The sequence below is a fragment of the Pinus tabuliformis genome, chromosome 6 (genome assembly GCF_031772625.1).
Source record: "Pinus tabuliformis cultivar Carrire ecotype Pingquan chromosome 6, CPIR1, whole genome shotgun sequence".
Classification (NCBI taxonomy): domain Eukaryota; kingdom Viridiplantae; phylum Streptophyta; class Pinopsida; order Pinales; family Pinaceae; genus Pinus; species Pinus tabuliformis.
In genome coordinates, this window is record NC_142292.1 from 911,015,847 (window position 1) to 911,036,319 (window position 20,473).

At 38.6% G+C, this 20,473-nt stretch overlaps 1 protein-coding gene across 1 annotated transcript; it reads right to left on the bottom strand.

Moving 5' to 3' along the window:
* Positions 1-283: 283 nt before the first annotated feature.
* Positions 284-6,515, bottom strand: LOC149261897 (uncharacterized). Its single transcript, XM_089423011.1, has 6 exons — positions 5,495-6,515; positions 2,580-2,860; positions 2,254-2,454; positions 2,084-2,174; positions 1,128-1,392; positions 284-1,044 (listed from the first exon to the last, which is right to left on the bottom strand). The coding sequence occupies exons 1-6, from the start codon at positions 6,241-6,243 to the stop codon at positions 736-738; spliced, it is 1,896 nt and encodes a 631-aa protein (XP_089279137.1). The 5' UTR covers positions 6,244-6,515; the 3' UTR covers positions 284-735.
* Positions 6,516-20,473: the final 13,958 nt, after the last annotated feature.

The window sequence follows — 20,473 nt, forward strand, 5'->3', positions numbered from 1 at the left end:
AATCTTACACCTTGAATCACAAGTTGAATCCTACTGCCAAATGGAGCAATTATATAACACCAATTTACATTGCATCAGACCATAACTAAGAATCGAGGATAGCGCTTCGTTCAAGCAAACACAGCATGAAGCCAAATCTAATCCTGCCAGATGGAGCAATTACACAAACACTAATTTATATTATATCAGAACATAACTTGGGATTGAGGACAGTGCTTTGATCAAGCAACATCAGGTCGTTCAAAAATGACATCCAAACTGAAATAATATCAATAACTGGAAATAGACTAAAACATGTGATTAATTTATATTAAATAGATAACATTCTCTTCAATGTCAAGAAGATAAACAATTCAATGCAGGGGCATGCATTCCTATAGTTCTATAAACAATGTCAAACGAAATTATAAATCGTTAGCAGTAGCCTATTTCTTTAGTTTGATTAATACAAAAAAATTGGATGAGTTCATCCAGCAAAAGATTTTTCAATAAATTCTGAAGACAAACACACAACTTTTTATACCATATTCACCCCTAAGAAAGGACTTCACCAGTTGCATACAGCACATCTCTTTTGGGTCAAGCCATTATTGTTGGGAACCAAAATAACTCGAACAATGACAGACGTAATAAAGTAACCATCGATATGCTAGCACACAAGCATTCCGATTGATTCTGCATGTGCTTCAGAGCTTGGATTAACTGCTACTGATGACCCTAAAGTACAATAATAATCTACTCAGTAGACGATGGATCAATGGAAAGCTTCTTGGTAGGTGGTTCTGGTTCTGAGACATCAACTGGAACCGGTGTTGCACGTTTCACACCTCTCCCAACCACACCAAGATGCGTTACATTACCACTGGAAGGGACAGCTGGTAGACTAGGCTGATCAAAACCATTGTTTGTCGTTGCTTCTACTTCATGAGAGGAATTCACACTCATACAAGCATTTTTATCCTGAGAAACGTTCTTATCATCATAAAGAGCCTGAAGAACCTCAGACAACGGTGGAGCTGACATCATCGCCTTGAGATCTTCAATCTGTATATGCCAAACATTTTAGCAAGCTCAATATTCACAACATCAATAAACCTAACAAACGAGTAGATTTCACTACACAATACCTTATCTGAAAGATCTGACATTAGACCTTTAAGCACATCAACCTCATCATCCACGGCACTTGTAGCCAGTGTACCATTATGGAGATCTCCCTCGGGAACATTATTTGTCTGTGCATCTTTGCCAGAACTTTCACCTTTGGATGTCTCAGCATCATTTGTAAGTTTCTGCATACGTGATGCACATAATAAATATGCCCGTTGGCAGTAGCTTAGAGCATCTGGGATCTTGTTCTGCATCTGTAGAGCCAAACATATCTTAAAACATCTATCGATAAATTAAGGTTGTGAACAAACAAACACTGCATATATATATATATATATATATATATATATATATATACTTTTCAATATTACAACCAAGTAGCACCACAGTGAAGAGTCGGACATATAGGAAAAGCACAAACTATCCAAACAACACATTCATTAGCTTATTTTATCCCCGTTAAATCTATGCACTCTTTCCTAAGTTCAAATGGCAAACTATCCATTATTGTAGCTAATACTGATAATAACTTTAGCTATATATATTACAGCCTAGTACCACGATGAAGAGAGCATACTAGGAAAAGCACAAACCAAGTATTGAAGTAGGTTCAACTATAACCATACACCACATTTATAAGCTTCTAATATCCCCACATATATATATATATATGGTTTTGAATATTACAGTCTAGTACCGCAGTGAAAAGAGCATACTAGGAAAAGCACAATCCAAGGATTGGAGTAGGTTCAACTATTACCATACACCACATTTATTAGCTTCTAATATCCCCATATTAGTTTTATGCACTCTTTCCTAAGTTCAAATAGTAGACTATCCATGATCGTAGCTAATATTGATAAGCAATGTAGTTTTATAATTTTGCATGCTTTTTGGACATATCAGCATCCTGACCTAAAGAGAGCCTATGAAGAATAAATTATAAGTACAGAATATAAATAGAAAAGGATACAGTTGTGAAATATGACGACTGTTGGGTTCTTCCAAGCGTTCTAATATAGAAAGAGCTCTCAAGTAATCACTTGCAGAAGTCTGAAAATCCTCTGCAACCAAACAACCAGGTTTCAAAAAGAGCACTGTAACATTCCCTGCTTGTACAAAATTTTAGCTTTATCAACCTACCTCTTTCCAATGATACATCTCCTAAGGCACTTATAACATCCACTTTTTCAACAGTATCTTCTTGTTTATCCAGAATCACTCTTGCAGATTCAAGCATCTTCCATGCCAAATCCAGATCAGAATCTTCCTCATCTTCACCTTCCACATCAACATCCTCACCAGCATCTTCCTCATCACTTTCTTCTCCTTCAGCACCTTCCTCTATATCATATGCACCATTACAGAACTTTAGGAGCACAAGACTTAGGAATACAGCCCAATTTGATATAACTAGTAAAAATAATGATAAAAGGAAAAGGAAAAATCCAAGTGAATAGATCAAAGACCTTTGTCCATAGATTCAATGCCATCTTGATCACTAATAGAGCCTTTGCCCTTGTCATCCTTAACAGGAACTTCAGTAGTGGGAACTTCAGAGGGTTCACCCTCGCCAACTTTCCCAGAGGTCCCTTTTGCGGCATTTTTTGAAGAAGCCTCTGCCTTCTTTGCTAGAGCAGCATTCTCATTAAATGGATCAGCTTCATCCTGAGCTTTGTAAAGAAGTGCACATCCATACTTATAATATGTTGAAGCACACTCTGGAGCAAGCTCACCAAAATGCGCCACCCTGCAGTTCATCAAGGGCCAAAAGTCATATTGCAATAAAATATCATAGAAACATAACAGTGATTGAACCACAAATAAAATAGATAGAAAGCTAAACATAACATATGAAACTTGGGGATCAAAAAGAGAAGCTGGAATGGTTCTAGGTAAAACTGACAAACAAGAAAACTGTAAGTGAAGAACAATTAATTGAAAATGTCTTAAAGACCAAGGCACATGCAGCAAGCAATAGTTTATGTTTCATTGACTGACATAAATAAGCAAATAAGCTCAATATTTGCTTAGTGATTATGAACACACTGAAAAATGAAGGGAAATGACAATCAATTTCTAATGGTACAGCTGCTCCCATTTATCAGTTAACAAGGATCCATCTTAACCCTAGCTCTTAAGGACCAAGAAGCATCCAATCTTTTTTTCACTTTTTCATTCTTTTTTGACATTAGATATATCATCATTTTTTTCATTCTAGTTTATTAGCATGACACAACCCACACAAATGTACATGGCACAACTTTACAATCCCACAGCTGTAAAAACACCTTAGTTCCTTTAATGTGAAACATACAAAACTTCAAATTTACCTTCCAAGGTGACTAGACCTTACCAGATTTGCAATCATGCTTTTGAAAACTGGTTACAATTGCAAAAGAAATGACAATTTTGCTTAAAATCCCTCAAGAAACAACATTTTCAATACTATCTAAGCTCCATTTCATAATAAATGAGCATCCAATCAACCTTGAGTATAATTTCTCACAAACAACATTACCCCAATCCCATCTACTACCACAAAAGACAACACTAACATTTACACACACTTGTATATAGCTTTGAAGTAGATAAAGCTAAGAGAAAATAGCTTGAGCTGGGAATAACTTCAAATGGACAAATCATCAGATATCTTTTGTACAGTCTCAAATTAAACTAGATTAGAGTAAGACCACATCATATAACCAAACAAAGCAGTAGAAACTTCTAGGCTTAAAATGAAAACTAACGCCCCTCTTATCCAAATTAAAATATTCATGGATCTCTATGTTAGTTATCAACAAGCAACTGGTCATTTTGAGATGCTTAAGCAGAAGGTGAAATTCCAAACAAAAGTGGGAGATCTATCAGCCTTTTGAATGAGTTTGGCAGTCACACAACTGGGTTCAACAAAAAACATTGCAAAATGGTGGAGAGGAACGACAGGTTGTAACTTAACTTTAAATTAATAATAATAATAATAATAATAAATAAAAACAAAAAAAAAAAAAAAAAAAACTTTATAAAATTTAAACAAAAGAAAGGCAATATAGTACAAGGAAAGAAAACACAATAATTATTTCTTTTAAAATCTGCAATTTTTTGTGAAGCTTCAATTACTTGGCATATTCATAAGTCCAAGTAATACTTGCCAAGTTTTTGGTGCTTATTACTTGGGTTGCTGCTGAGATTTTTTGAACCAAATCATCTTACATACCACTTGACAAGCTTAGTAAGTCTTGTCACATTATCTAATTTATCTTCAAGATGTAGACAGATTAGACAATGAAAGCTTGTGTCTACTCTAAGACGCTCTTGTTATATACATGTCAAAAGATAACTGGACTTTGAACAACATTTTCTCAATTTGTTTGTCCCTACCATAGTTCCTGTTCAAACTTCTGCAAAACTTATGTCCCAGATTTGTTCATGGTTAAAATTCAAGGAAAATATTTAAAATCAAAAGTTGCAACCACTACCAATAACAAAAACTATCAAAAACATAGACAAAAATAAGACCAGAATTATCTTTAAAAATGCATTTGACATCGTATGCAAAGAAAAACACATTTAACCCAGAATCAGTGTTTCTGGTGGTGAACAAATGTCAAATCAACCCTCTTCAGCAAAAACCACAATGTGACTACTATTGGAGATCAGCCAACTAAAATGTTGTATTTTAAACCTGACATGAACTAATGACAAAGTACATAAACAGGCAGCTAGGTAGAAATGCTCTGACCATACACAACCAGCACATGACAATGAATTCAAAATCAAATACTAAACGTCAAAAGGTCAGGGGATATAAAACAGTCAATAGAGCTGCGCTCTTTGCAATTGGGTCGTTGCGATTACAGGTTGGGATTGGATGCATGATCGCCAGGGTGATAATGATAGTATCGTCACTTACTTTATCTCAGCAATGGGGAATAAGACCAAAGCATGCCACTGAAACTTTATAGAGACAAAGAAACAAAGAAAGCTCATCCAAGATGAGGAGCAACAAGGTTCTGTTTCACACAAACAGAATCATTTTGGGAATGCACCAATGATCGAGAATATATGAATCCGAATTTGAACGTGACATCGCTACCCAGAAGATCCCATGAACGAGTGATCCGCAGAGAGTCGATAACGTGGCTTTTAATAGTCTCAGGCTAAAATGTAACCAAATGTTATGCATAAACCACAGATATATCACAAGCACACGAATGTTTCGTTTTCAAAGGACCTCGCCATTAATTCAGTACAAAGATAAACACGTAATGCTAGAGAAAAGCAAGAGGATCCAAAGCCTTACATGGAAAACTACAAAAATAGAGGAAAATTTTGGCATTCACAACAACTTAAGTTCCAACAATATGTCAAAAACAAACAAAACCTGATTTCCAGTGCACGGCTCAGAGAGTCAACGGCCTCAACAAGGTCATCAGCCTTCAATGCATCGCAGCCTTTTTGAAACAGAGCTTCCGCATCTTCCAGGGTTTTAGGGAAGGGTTCTTGCTCAGCAGCCGCGGCTTCTCCCTTACAGAGTTCTTGCTCAGCAGCTGCAGCTTCTCCATTACAGGGTTCTTGCTCGGCAGCTGCAGCTCCTCCATTACAGAGTTCTTGCTCGTCAGCCGCAGCTTCTCCATTACAGAGTTCTTTCTCGGCAGCCGCTGCTTCTCCGTTACAGGGCTCTTGCTCAGCAGCAGCGGCTGCTTCTTCGTTACAGAGCTCTTGCTCAGCAGCCGCGGCTTCTTCGTTACTGGGCTCTTGCTCAGTAGCAGCGGCTTCGCCGTTACAGGGCTCTTGCTCAGCAGCCGCGGCTTCTCTATTATAAACAGCGCTCCCATTCATGAGCAAACCCTCGACAGGGGAAGCTCCGGCAGTTGCGTCAACATCGTCTTTGGCTTCATTACCTTCTCCCACCCCGGCAGTTACGTCAACATCGTCTTTGGCTTCATTACCTTCTCCCACCCCTGTCCCGGCCTCTGGACAGTCCGGGGTGCCAGGCTCGGCGGCACTAACAGTACTATTTTCAACAGGGGGCGCACTTTGATTTTCGCCCTCGACGGGAGCCGAACCCTCGACAGCAGTGGGCTCCTCTGGAATGCCGGTTTTCGCAGGGTCTGCAGACGACGAAGACATGGCTGACGGATCTATTGCAGAGAACTCGAAATTAGCTTGTGGGTCGTGGGAAAAATGGGATCTGGGAGACGAAGGATCGAAAGGTTGAGGAGAATGAGAGGAATTGAGGGAAAAGTTGAGGAGAATCAGAGGAATGGGAAGAACTCTTGGACTGGGACTTACGCGGCTTTGCGGAAACTGATGGAGGGAAGTATAAATTGTTGAATAAGAAGAAAATCCACCAGCCTAGAAAAACCCAAGGGCGGGAAGCTGCAAGGTAGAAAGATATACACCAAATGCAATGAGATACATATCATATGCCAAGTAGTGGGTTCAACTATCGAGGCCTTGACCTTAATCATTTTTAGCGGTTGACAGCGTTTGTGGTTTAGCTAGGTTTAGATTAATTTTAATTACACAATGGTGTGAGATAATTTAATGTTTTATGATTTTATATATATATATATTTTTTTTTGGAGTATATTTTTATATTCTGGCGTAAATCGGTTTAAAATTGGGCAAAGATTTATTGGAATCACAAGTTTGAGTTTTGAGAATTTGTATATATTATATGCTATGCTATGTAATGGGTTCAATTATTGATGCATTGATGTTGATAGTTTTATAGAAACTGTAGTGGATTTAATTGATCTTATCTTTTTTTAGCAAATGAAGTAGGTTCAACTATCAAGGCCTTGACCTTAATTGCTTTTTAGCAATTGAAAATCTTTATAGTTTGGCGAGATTTACTTTAAAAATGTTCAAGAATTTAATGTTTATCTTGGAATCACGAGTTATGAAGTCTCCATAGTTAGAGACTAATTTAAGAAGTCTTTCAGGGTGCTAAATCATATATGCAGTTAAAAACCCATTTTAAATGGTAGTAGTCTAATCAGACTGTTTTTTGCCCTGGATCATGAAAATTTCGGTAATTTTTTGTAAATCTACGTTCAAATTGTTAAACTTCAAGATTTTGGGTGCCCCACAAGTTTTTGTTGATGTTGAATATATTGCCACCTTCAAAAACATGATTTAAACACTGCTTAAGATTTGTTGAAATTTTTTTGCCTCAAAAGTGACCGTCGGCAATTCCTTTGGTAAACTTGTCCTTTTAAATGGTAAAAAATCACAATTTCACCAAAACTTAGACAATGCAATATAAAATTTATATATATAAATGGATGTGAAGAGAGAGTAAATATTATTTTTCCATAATAGAGTTTTGTTCAAGCTTTCTTGAGCCAATTTTTTAAGATACAATTATCTTCAAATTTTATCTAAACTTTTTTCAAGAAATATATCTAATTTGTCTTAGTGTGAATCTATCAAAAGTATGTGGAGTGGGTACTTTTTGGATGAGCAAATTTATAAGGACATAAGCTGGAAATATAAATAATAATAATAATTTATTTATTTCCCTCCAAAACTATTTATCATTATGGTTTACATCAGTGTCTTGAATCGTATTGGTTATTTTAAAATTAAATTAATATTAATATCATATTTTTTTGTTGCCCACGGGGTGTAGAGCAAACGGTGACATGATGTTCTATTAAGGTACGCTGTGGTCTAAAGGTCATTGGTTCGAAACTCTATGGGAAAAAATCCAGTCATGCTAAGGGTTGTTGTAGCTCAGGCTAGGTGTGATGCCCAGGTGATTTGGACGACTTAGATACCCCTAGGTCGCGGCTACCCAAGCCACAGGTTAGGCATGTCAGTCATCTCAGGGCTCACATATCCTAACAAACAAACAAAAATCACATTTTGTGTTTTCTTGTCCATATTTTATCTCCAAATTTTTGTAATGAAATTACATGACTGGGGTTAAATAAAACTCTCTCGAATTATATCATTTCAAAGTATAAAGGACCCAATACTTGGACTCTTAATGCCTCCATTTAGATGTAGGCCTTGTTTTGGATTTTTTATTAAATATCCCGAAAATTAATGTTCAAAAGTTGAAAGTTAACTAATCCATTAATGTAATTAAATTCATGAAATCGAAGAAAATCACACAAAGTTTAACAAACCCCACTAAGGACCACTAAGGAAAAAATATGAATTTGGAGGGAGATACAAATAAAAGAAGGACCTTCCAACATGGAGGAGAAAGTTTGTAAGGGGAACCTCAATGAAAAATTCAAGGGAGACTTCAACATGGTTGATTATACCTCTATTGCTTAGTCACCTCACATGAAGTTAAAGGAAGCAGCCTTTAGGACACATAAGGGATCAAGAGAAAAAATGGTAACATTCTAGTAGGGTCTATAACTTCTAAAGTGGGCTTGATAACCTCATGTGAGGAAAATTTGAGAGTTAGAATAACAATGAAGCTTGAAGATGCAAGTGAATATGGTTTTAATGAGGAAGGATAAGAAATCAGAATCATAACATTTACACAAAGAAGTTCAACTCTCCTTGTATTTGAGTAAGCAACATCATACTATGGAGATGTTCCTAAGGAGTAGATTGATTGATTGAATGTGTTTCAGCTAAGTACTTACTAGTAAGAGACCTTAGTGTGATTCATTTGGGATCACTTGTACACCTCTAGGTGTCAATGCTTGTTAAAGCTAATGAAGGTTAGAGAGGCAGCTCACTGAGTTGAATCCATGGCTTTGTGTCTCTAAAAAAACATCATATTACAAAGATATGTGAAAGGGGAGCACAAGTGGAAGGGTTAAACCTTCTAGTTATTCAAAGAAATGGTTATTATGGCATGACAACTCCAAAGGCATAAATAAGATGACATGCTTGGAAATTAGATGCCATGTTCCTTCGTGAAATGAAACTCTTAAAAGGAGAAAATGAAAAAGGTATGGAAGAGAGAAAAATGTTTGGAAATGAAGTTTAGTATGGGTTTGAGCATTGGAGTGGGGTTGGTGTAGCTTTATCACCTATTTAATTTCAATGGTGCACCTATGTTGTATTTTAATGAACATGCCTTACGGATTCTCAGTACTGACTAGGCTTATTTCTTCACTTTTCAGTCTCAAACTTATCATATTAACAACTTGGGGGTGGTTTGGGCCAAGTGTTACTAGAATCTTCCACATTTTGGTGTATGTTTCCCTTTGTGATGATTCTTTCCATGTGCATTTCATTAAAAATTTGATATTACAATCCCACCACAATAAAGATGCAATTTCATCACTCCATACATGCAAGCGAAAGGAACTCTAAGATCCTTCAATCCACCCGTAACATAAAAAGTGCAAATCCTACAATGAATCCTTCAAATTTGTAATTTGACAAATTTTGTGATAGTGGGGCATTTTAGTTGAAACACTTAAGACAACATTAATCAAAGACTTCTCTAGGGTTATGATAAAAAAAAAAATTACCATTGAAATTTATGAGCGAGCATCAGTCAAATTCTATTTCTATAAGGATAAAAGAATTTTTTAGGGGAGTTGGTTTCTCAATCTTTGCATTATGTTAGAAGAAATTAGTTTCATTTGCCATGTAATCTTTATTATTAACATTTTTGTTAATTTATTAGAGGAAAGGCTTGGAGATTGATTTCAAGCCAAAAATGGCTCATTCAATCCTATTCTCAAGGATCTAGAAGAAGTCTCAAATGTATTTATCAAAGATTTGAGTAATGAGAAAGTTGGATCTTTGGTGTGTAAAATTGATCGCAACATGGCTTGTGTCCATACAAACTCTCATAAATCCCCTTGAAATTTCTTGTTTTTTGTGTGAATTCTTCAAAATTCCCCATCGCATGGCCTTTTAAAAGCATGCAATCGATTTGATCTGAGTGGCACAAGGAAAGCTTGTTTCTTGCTTTGAAATTGACATAAAGACCCTTTTGCAAAACCTTGAATTTCCTTTTTCAGCCTTGGGTCAGAGACTAAGAGTATTCAATAAGGCGTGAGACTTAGTTTTTCTTAGGAAGTTCGAGGTTCGTTAAGTGTTGTGTTAAAATCTGTCAAGTTTTGTTTGATTTGTTGTTCCTAACCAACGTGGATAGGTGGAAAAACAAAGGGCTAGTGTTAAGCGAGGTTGGAGAGATGGAGAGCGAGATGGACTTTAGTCCGTCTATTCGTGTGAAAGTTTTCGTTCTAGACTAGAGTGGGACCTGCAGAGGTGTTAAGTGAGACTTAAGTGGAGGTCAGCAGACGAAGGGTGGGGTGAACATTGGTCCATCATTTGTTGTGAATTTTTTCCATCTCGAGTAACAGGCCTCAGAGGATTTCTAATGTTTGCGAAGTGTTACAACGAGAAATTATTGACCAAGTTTTAAAGGTGGTGGACACGCCATCAATTGTATGAACCTTCTCCACTAGCGCTTAGGCTAAGGTAAAGTTCGAGCCTTGGCATTCCTTTATGTTATAAAGGAATCCTCCTCCCCATGGCTATATACATATATATAAAGAGTCACCAATTGTGTTGGGACTTGGTGCTATAACGAGGCTTTACAATTGTGCTACCTCTTATAATATACAATGCTACGTAGGTTGGGATTGGGTTCAAGTTATTTATGGTTTTGAATACAAATTTGGATATGTTATTACTAAAGAATTCATGGTGCCCTGCACCATTAGTGGTATTAAAGTAGATCCTACATCTGGTCCAGGAACAAATCATGGCTCATAGAGTTGGAAGAGGAGGCCAAAGAAGAAGAAGACTTGTAGCAAATGTTAAAGTGATAGCAACAATGCAGTCATTGGAAGCAAGATTGTGTTGATTTTTCAAGTACAATATATACAAGTACTTATTTCTGAAACTTGATAATTACTTCCATTGATGTAGGTGATTATATTCTTTTTTCAAGATATCATTAAGCAATTATACATTCAAAAATTCAACCATAGAAAGCACTAGAGAAAGAGAAATCAAAAATCACAAAGAGACAAGAAGATTTTACCTTGGGAAAACACACAATGGGGGGAAACCCAACCAACCTTTTCCTTAAAGAATCAATGCAACAAGAGGTACATCAAAGTAAACTAACCAACAAGATGACTATCCATTAAGAGCCAAGGCAACCCTCTACAAGATCCAAGACAAGTGTCCACAACTCTATCCACATAATCTCTACAACAAGGTCTCCAAGAGAGCCTAATTTTGTCCTGCAAATTTTCCTTAGACTTCGCACTATGCCACAAAAATATACCACAGAAACAAGGTCATTAAGAGGGTTGAAGTTCCTCCTGCAACTTTGCCTTATACTTTGCACTATGCCATAAAAATATACCTCAAAAACAAGGTCTTTAAGGGGGTTGAAGTTCCTCCTGCAATTCTGCCTCAGAATTTGCGCTATGCCACAAAATATGTATCACAAAAAATCATCCAGAACTCAGCCTCCTTTGGTTTCTAGAGCGAGGGAAAATGTAGTGTATCTCTTCTTTTGTTTTTGGCCTTGTACTCATTCTCTTCTTCGCTCAAAACAAGATGTGTATGATGATTTGAAGTGTGTCTTTGGATGAGAGTGAATAGGAAACTTATAGCCTTCCAATCATGTGAATGGGTGTCTCTCAAGGGTAGGCTGACATGACTCTTGGAGGGTTGACTTTTTGACTTGTGGAGGCAAATAAAAATTTTCAATTTTCAATTTTTCCCGCTTTGATAAGGTCATGAAGAATATGAGTTATAAAATTTATTTTGAATAAAAAAAACAAATAAAATATTTTCTTGCAAGCATGAAGAACATGATTCAAATATTTATTTCTTTTACAAATACAATTTATATTTTTCATCATTCCAAGTATAAATTATACATTATGGAGGCCAACCATAGCTATAAAAATTCAACGCTCTCTCTTAGCTATGGACGTATTCATAATGACTAGCCATATGTTCTTCGTATACACGATCTCTCTAAGGAAAGGTACAATTCATCAATAACATCATCATGTAGGTCAACATTATTGACCTGCACCACCATCATCATCAATATTTACCACAACCCATGTTAACTCTCCTAACCAATGGTACTCACTCAACTAGTCACCATGATCTAGTGGGCGCCTCACCTCATGGTACTCCAACTAGTTCAGGGTTGCCATCACTAATGGTCAAACCCTAAGGATATTCAAGTCCGAACTCCAAAGGCCTCACTCTAGGCCATGATGTTGAAGAGGCACCCACTCCATTGAGTGTCCAGGCCTTAGGGACAATCCTCTCTAGAATGTCCATCCCTCATGTTGTCTCACCAATAGTCTTAGCCATGCTCCTATTGTCACCAACAGTCTGATCCATGCCCTTTTTGTCCACCAATCAATAATTTGGGCCATGCGCCTATTGTTACCAACAGTCTAAGCCATGCCCCTATTGATGTCACATTAATCTTCCCTCTTACTAATAAAGGGGTCCTCCACAAGTCCAAGCTTGTCTCTGAAGTATACATACTTCGCTCGAGGTAGAGGCTTTGTAAGAATGTCAGTTGTCTGCTCATCAGTGGGAATATACTACAGCCTCACTGCTCCCTTCTACACCATATCACGAATGACGTGGTAATTAATATTAATATGCCTCAACTTATCATGGAACATTGGATTTTATGTTAGCTTCACATAGCTTTGATTTTCACATAATAGCATAATGGGTTCCAGTATACGATCGAACAATCCAAAGAGTAGCTTACGAATCCATACACCCTCACAACATGCCAAACAAGCTACAATATACTTTGTTTCCATAGTATTGAGTGTGACAAGTGTTTGCTTCCTACTCATCCAGGATATCATAGTAGAGCTCAAATAAAAACATACACCAGATGTACTCTTCCTATCATCCGCACTCCCTACCTAGTCAAAGTTCGTATATCCATGCAATTGTATCTCACTACTTGAGGCATATCTCAAACAACAGTCAACATTACCACACAAATATCGAAATATATGTTTTGATGCAACCCAATTCTCATGTCTTTGTTCCATCTAGAACTAGCTCAGGTGTTTACTACAAAGAAAATGTTTGGTCTAGTATTAACCAAATGCATCAATGATCCAATCAACTTTCAATACATAGATGGATCTACCAAATCAAATTTAGAATCTCTCAACTTTCTCACATTAATCACCATAGGAGTTGCCATAGACTTGCATTCCATCATGCCAGACTTCTGAAGGATCTTGCTGACATGTTTTCCTTGCCCAAGATGGTTTTCACTAGGTTTCTATGAGACTTCGAGTCCCAAATAGTAATGCATCAATCCAAGATCCTTTATGTCAAATTCAGAGGCCAACTCCCTTTTACACTAAACAATAAGAGGCCCTACACATGTCAGGAGCAAATCATCAGCATATAGTAATAGCATCATGGGCTCACCTTTCACTACTTTGATATAAATATTTGGATCAACAACACTCTTAGAGAAACCAAGCCTCGTCAAATATTCATCAATTCTAGAATACCGAGCCCTTGGAGCTTGCTTGAGTCCATATAAGGCCTTCTTCAATCCGCACACATGATTTCTCTCTCATGAACCTAAAAACCTTGAGGTTGTTGTCTGTACACCTCTTCCTCAATCATGCCACTAAGGAAAGTGGTCTTCACATCCATCTAATGTAACTTCCACCCCATAAATGAAGCAAGAGAAATAAGAGATCTAATCATGGTATACTTGGAAACTAATGCAAAAACCTCATCACAATATTCTCCCTCTTTCTGGGAGAACCCTTTATCCATGAATCTTGCCTTTTATTTGTCAATGCTCCCATCAACTGCATGCTTGATCTTACATATCCACTTTTCAGGTCACCACAGACTTTCCTTTAGGTCTTGGAACAATCTCCTAGACATTGTTCTTCATAATAGACTAGTATTCTTCCATCATTGCATCCTTCCACACTTGTTGGGTGGTTGCTTCCTCGAAGTTGGAAGGTAAAAATCAATCAGCTTAGTCATTAAAGTTGCATAACTGTAATACCTCTTAGGTCTCTTAGATTCCCTGAAGGTGTCTCATGGGGCTGCATGTCCTTATTCATCCTGCAAACTAGATTTGAGCCAAGTTGGTATTTTTCTATTTTCTAGAACAACCAAAAGATCGAACGATTCGCAAGGTCCTTCTAATATTTCTTCATGATACTTAATATGACTTGAGGATGTGGGAAGACTTGTAACCTCTTCTTTGGGAGCCACATTCTTCCTTTCTTCATCTTTAGTGTCCAAGTGTTCTTCTTTGGATTTCCAATAAGCGATATCTTCATCAAAATTCACGTCACTGCTTGCTTCAACTTATTGTTGCCTTGGAATATAGATTATGTAGGCTTTTGATGGCTCATTATACCCAATGAATATCCTCTTCTTTCTGGAAGGCTCTAACTTACTTCTCTTTTCCTTAGGTACAAGTATGAACACTGGATAACCAAAGATTCTCATATGATCAACCAATGGTTTATAACCAGTGAATGCCTCTTAAGTGGTCTTGTATTCCAGAACTCGATGAGGACTTCTATTCAAAATGTAAACAGTTGTCCTGGTTGCTTCTCCCCACAATAACATTGGTACATCTTGATCATGTATCATTGCCTTCATAAGCTCTTGAATATATGTGTTCTTTCTTTCAACTACACCATTATCTTGAGGATTATAGGGAACTATCAACTCCCTCTTCATCCCAACTTCCTTACTGAAGGAAATGAGTTCCTTGGAAGTGTACACTCCTCCATTTTTTTTTCTGGATAAAGGCTAATCTATTAAATAAGAAAAAGAAAATTATTTACAAAGAGGCCTAGGCCTCTGAAGATGCAAGGGAGCATCCTCTGTCAGAGAAGACTGCAGGTGCTCAAGGCAACCTGGATTACATATATGGAGAAAATGACAGAGAGCATAACAGTGGCTGTAGCTAATGGCCTTCTGGCTTACAAAAAGAGGACTATGCAAAAGAGCAGCATTTGATTGATATGAGATTGCCTGTAGAGTGTAGCTTGCTGCTGAAAACAAAGTACCAAACTGTGGTAGGGAGTCCAAATTCTTCAAAAGTCTGGAAGAGCTGAGAGTTCTTGAGGACTCCCTACTATGAAACCGGTGGCTGGACCCTTCTGAACCCGAAGGTGTTCCTTCAAAATTGCAAAACACTTTCATTAAGCATCAAAGAAAAACATGAACTAAGCCTCTGGCGGCTTACCTTGTTCAGTGCCTGGCTTGTAAGCCTCCTCATTCATCTCCAGACTGTTGGTAGGCTGAGTGTCTATGTTGGCAGTATTCTGAGGTGAGCCATGAGCCAGATGCTGAGGCAAACCATGAATTGGTTGCTGAGGCGAGCTCAAGCCCGGAAGAGGCTTCATCAGAGTAACATCAACAACAATTTCCTTGTCAATATCTTCTCCTACTGCTGGTACCCGAGCATGATTCAATGGCTCCAGCTCCCTATCAGGCTCTTCCTGGCTGGACGAATCATCCTCTTCCTCTGTAGCAATGACTGTTATGAGCAGTGAGAGACGGGTCTGGTTCCTCCGGCAGCGAAAAGTGCAGCGTGAAGTGTGGACTTGACTGTCCATCTGGTCAGACTCTTCAGAGGGAGACAACGGAGGCTCCAACATGGCAACGGGCTGAATTGCCTGGGCCTCTTGCCTGCCGCGGATTCCCCATACCCCTCCACGTCTTGTGACTCCCCTCTGTCGTGGCGCCATTAACCCTGGAGAGCACACTTTGCAAACAATGGACAGTGCAATTCAGAAATGAAACTTGCTATCAGTTCCTCCCTAATTACAATTACCCAATTATGGTGCATAACCAAGCATTTTTCCAGCGAATGCCCAGAACACACAGTCGGAACAGAGTGCTCAGAACACGCGGATGGAACGGGAGTTAAGCTGTGGCTTCTGCCCCTACCACCCGCTATCTGCTCAAACTCACACTCAAACGAATTAACTTCACAATACCTCATATCCCCACTGTGATACCTGCGCAGCATTTTATAGGACCCTGAGCTGAGCATTTCGGCGGCAATGGAGCCAAAACTCCATAGAATGGCGTACATGAACATCAATTCGCCTCGCGCGAGGCCATCCTTCTTCTGCAGAGCCATCCGCTCCATCTTAAGCAGCGTCAATGCTTGGCAGGGGCGAGTTAAATGACCGTCCTGCCAGACGATCCTAAGATCACAGCTGCCCCCCATTACGTGTAGTCGGATGAGACCAGGTGTCATCCGCATCCGGGTAGTGTACACTCCTCCATTATTTGAACTCGGGATCTTGATTATCTTCCTTTCTGGTTCTCCACTTTAGTTTTGAATTCTTGGATCATTTTGAAAACTTCATCTTTTGACTTCACAAGATAGATACAAGTCTTTAGAGAAAAGTCATCGGTAAATGATACATAGTGTAGAGCGCCTCCAAGAGATTTCATCAGCGTAAGACCACACATCAGAGTGGACTAGATACAAAATCTCTTTGGACCTATGTTCACTACCTGGAAAGGTTTTCTTAACAATATTTCCAAGAGAACATCCATTACACACACCTTTATGATCCATCTGCAAATTTGGTACACCTGAAACAATTTGTTTTAGAGATGGCAAGACTCTACGATGAATATGTGCATATATTCTATACCATAGCTCACTACGATTAATATCAATATGCACCAAGGCTTGGGAAGGTTTCCCCGAGAGTTTGTACAACTTTCCTTCATGAATCCCAATAACCCTAACAGAGCTTATATTATATCCCTTGGCCCACATAAGGACGTTCCCATCAATGAAGGCTACTCTATCTCCTATATCTTCTAAACATGAAATTGAAACCAAATTATTTTTCAAACTTGGAACATAGAGTATGTTGCTCAAGTGAATGCTTTCACTTGTTTCCAGCTCAACAGATGTTGTCTCAATTCCTTTGACTACATAGTTATTGTTGTCTCCAAACTCCAATTTTTGTGCCAATCCTCTTTCCATCAAACTTGTAAGATGACCACGCTCCCCTATCATATGTCATGAAGCTCCATTATCAATCAACCATATGTTGTTGTCATTTGCAAGAGATCCTGCAAGTGTGGAATAGTAGAAGTGGTCTTTATCTCCTTCAACTTTTGGTCTCTTGGAATGTTATTCAAATTCTATCATGGTGACATGTTGAATCCCTATTTTCTTCCTATCATTGAATCTTTTAGGACATTGGGCTTTGAAGTGACCAAATTTGTTGCAACGGAAACACTGAATTTGTGACATATCTTTCTTCCTTTGAGGATTTTTTTTTTTTAATTTTTTTAATTTTTTTTTTTATTTTTTAATTTTAATTTTAATTTTTTAAATTTATTTATTTATTTTTATTTATTTATTTTTTATTTTATTATTTATTTTTTCCCTGAATTGGACTAATTCTATTTATCAAAAATATGGTACAAGATGATACAATCAAGAGATACAGAAAACCGGCCATCGGAAATGATAGGACTATCAACCTCGGTTCCGGAAAAGGAGAGAAATAAGCAAGAAGCTATAACATATGGCTGGAAGCAAAAAGAATGACTTCTACCTAGAATGGGCAGAAGCCTCAACACGAAGCTTTTTCCCTTTCCTTTTTTTGACTTCGACCTAACCATCCTGGGGTGAATGAGAAATGACAACTTGAAGATTGGGGATCTCCACCGGGGGGCCCTCCTTTTCTGAATCAGAGGTCATATGGACGCGTTTCTGGGCGATGGCTGTATCGGAGGAATGCGTCGGACGATCGGTGGAAGGGACCACTGAAGGAGGGGCTTGATCCAATTCTGCATCGCTACCTTCATCTTTAGAGCTAGAGGATTCAAAATCCACAACTAGAGGTGGAGAGAAAGGAGCCCATCATTTGGGCTTGGGCTTGGAGAGGTTATCCTTATTCTTTTTTGCCGGGAGAGATGGGCAGGAGTTCTGCAGATGCCTTGATTGGTGGCAATGGCGGCAACGGAATGCAGTATTTTCGTAATCCAGTGTCTGGGTCCAGACAAAGTCGTTGATCTTGAGATTGATTTGTTCTGGAAGTCCTTTGCTCAAATCTAACTCTGCACATATTCTGGCATATGTGTAGAGACCTTTGAGATCCTGCCAGTAATCTCCCATAATGAAACTGTCCAAGGTGTTTCCTATGGCTTTATAGACTGCACTACGCCATAAGTGGGCAGGTAAGTTTGGAAGCTTGATCCATACAGGTGTCCTAGTAATGACTGCAGTTGCTAGATCAAAATCTGGGAACCAAGGAGTCAAGAAGAGCCCTGCAGTTCCCTTGAACCAAGGGCCTTCTTTTAAAGCCTTTTCATAATGCTTACTGTCCTCAAATAGAACAATGAAGTATCCTTTTGAACAGAAACTGATCTTACAATGATGAGTCCAGTTTGCATGGATCCATTCATAGAGATCTTGAGATCGTGGCCACAGTCCGTTAAATCTGCAAATGATGGCTCTTTCTGCAAAATCTTGAAGTTGGATTGCAGGACCTTCATGGGTGATTTCAACAGAGGGAACTTCCTCTATCTTGTCAACCAAAAAAGGCTTAGGTTTAAGGGCTTCCGGGGGTTTGGGGTGCTCAGAGTGTACTGCATCTTTGTAAGAGAAAGGAGGAGCAGAGGATGACTGTCCTGCTGCACCTCCTCTCAAACGAAGGGTTAACACCAAAGAGCAATTTCTAGTAATGCTGTAAGAAGAGAGGGGAAGAAGGTCTTCAAGTTGTTTACCTTGAAAGAGAAGTCTCTGAAGGCCTGAAGGGATCCCAATCCGTCATTCTAGATCCAGTTTGAGATCCAGCACCAAATCTGAAGAACTGACCCATTGCAGGATGGTTCTGCCTGTAGGTTGAGAAATTTGGATCTGAAAGGAGTCAAAGAAGTGCCTAGACACAGTGCTAGGGCCTCTTGTGCGTCCGAGAGCAGATCTGCCATGGCGATGATAGGGAGGGGATTTCTCCTCTGCAAGCATATCTGGCGAGTTCGAGAAGCCGATCCGCTGCTTGCTTACGACAGAGATGAAATCTGAGGGATCTTCACCGTTAAGACTTACGCACCTTTTTGTTTGCAGATCGGCGTGAGGGCTTGGCTGAAAATCACGCCAACCTATGTGAGGGCAAGAAGGCTGCATTTTTTGTCTTTGCATAAATGCTCTGTGGAGGAGATCGGTGGTCGTGGCAAGATCGGACCACGCAGGGATCGATTGAGGCTACATTTTTTGATTTCGAGCAGCATCTTGGTTCGCTGCGGACTGCCGTGGAGAGCGCGTGCAGAGTGGTGAAGAGGACTGTCGACGGAGTTTGCAAGAGCGGCGGTGTGCGGGGAAAGGTAAGGAAGATTGCCGAGGAAGCCAACCCCAGCCTGTGGGTAGAAGGAAGTCGGCCGCAGTGATTTGCGTGTTGGAGAAACCCATTGCTCCAAACCCTAACCAACCTAATTCTTCCTTTGAGGATTAGGTCTTCTATCAAAATCCCTTTTCTTATTCTAAAAACCAAACTTCTTTCTTCCTCCAACTTTCTTAAGACGAGCTACATAGGCTCGAGAATCTTCTTCTTCCTTTAGCTTCCTTTCTCTAGACAAAAGTCTTGAATCTTCCTGAGAATAATATGCCCATAGTTATTCCAAACTTGGAGCTTCCTTTCAACTAATTATACCTGTTTCAAATGAATCCCATGAACGTGGTAGTCCATTAAGTGTTGAAGTCACGAGTTTTTTGTCAAAAACAATTTCATCAATAACTTGTAATTGATCTCGCAATTGAGAAATCCTTACAAATTATGAAGTCATTGTATCGTTCTTTGTCATTCTTATATCATGAAGATCATTTTTCAAACTCATGACTTGGCCAATATTGTTGATATTATATAAATCATTTAGGGCATCATACATCTTCTTTGAAGTGTTAAGCTTTGAGATGTATGGAATTAGACGACCCTTGAAGGATTCCACAATAATTCTCATGGAAGTGATGTCATCTTTCTTGTACTTCTTATTTCTTGCTTCATTTGTAGGTTCAACCACCTTGCCTTGCACAATTTCCAAAATACCTTCCCTTGAAAGAATTAGATCGATTTTTGTCTTCCAGGCCCTAAAGTTAGTAGCCCTCTCTAGCTTGTTCTCTGATTTCATAGTAGAAGCCATGGATGCAACTTGATTATAGATCTAGGGTTTCTTCAATGTGATCTCAAGATAGGTCTTTTTCAAGAGCGATCTCTCCGCTCTTTTCTTTCACCAAAGCTTGGATACCATCTTGAATTTTCAAGTACAAAAGGTACAAGTACTTATTTCTGAAACTTGATGATTACTTCTAATGATGTAGGTGATTATTTTATTTTTCAAGATATCATTAAACAATTAAACATTCAAAAATTCAACCATA

What these genes read in the sequence shown, in the direction of transcription:
- LOC149261897 (XM_089423011.1), bottom strand. Translation starts at nt 6,243, where the DNA reads ATGTCTTCGTCGTCTGCAGACCCTGCGAAAACCGGCATTCCAGAGGAG. An exon ending in AGCCGTGCACTGGAAATCAG is followed by an intron (nt 2,861 to 5,494) that starts GTTTTGTTTGTT and finishes GATGAACTGCAG; the next exon opens with GGTGGCGCATTTTGGTGAGC. An exon ending in CATTGAATCTATGGACAAAG is followed by an intron (nt 2,455 to 2,579) that starts GTCTTTGATCTA and finishes CATATGATATAG; the next exon opens with AGGAAGGTGCTGAAGGAGAA.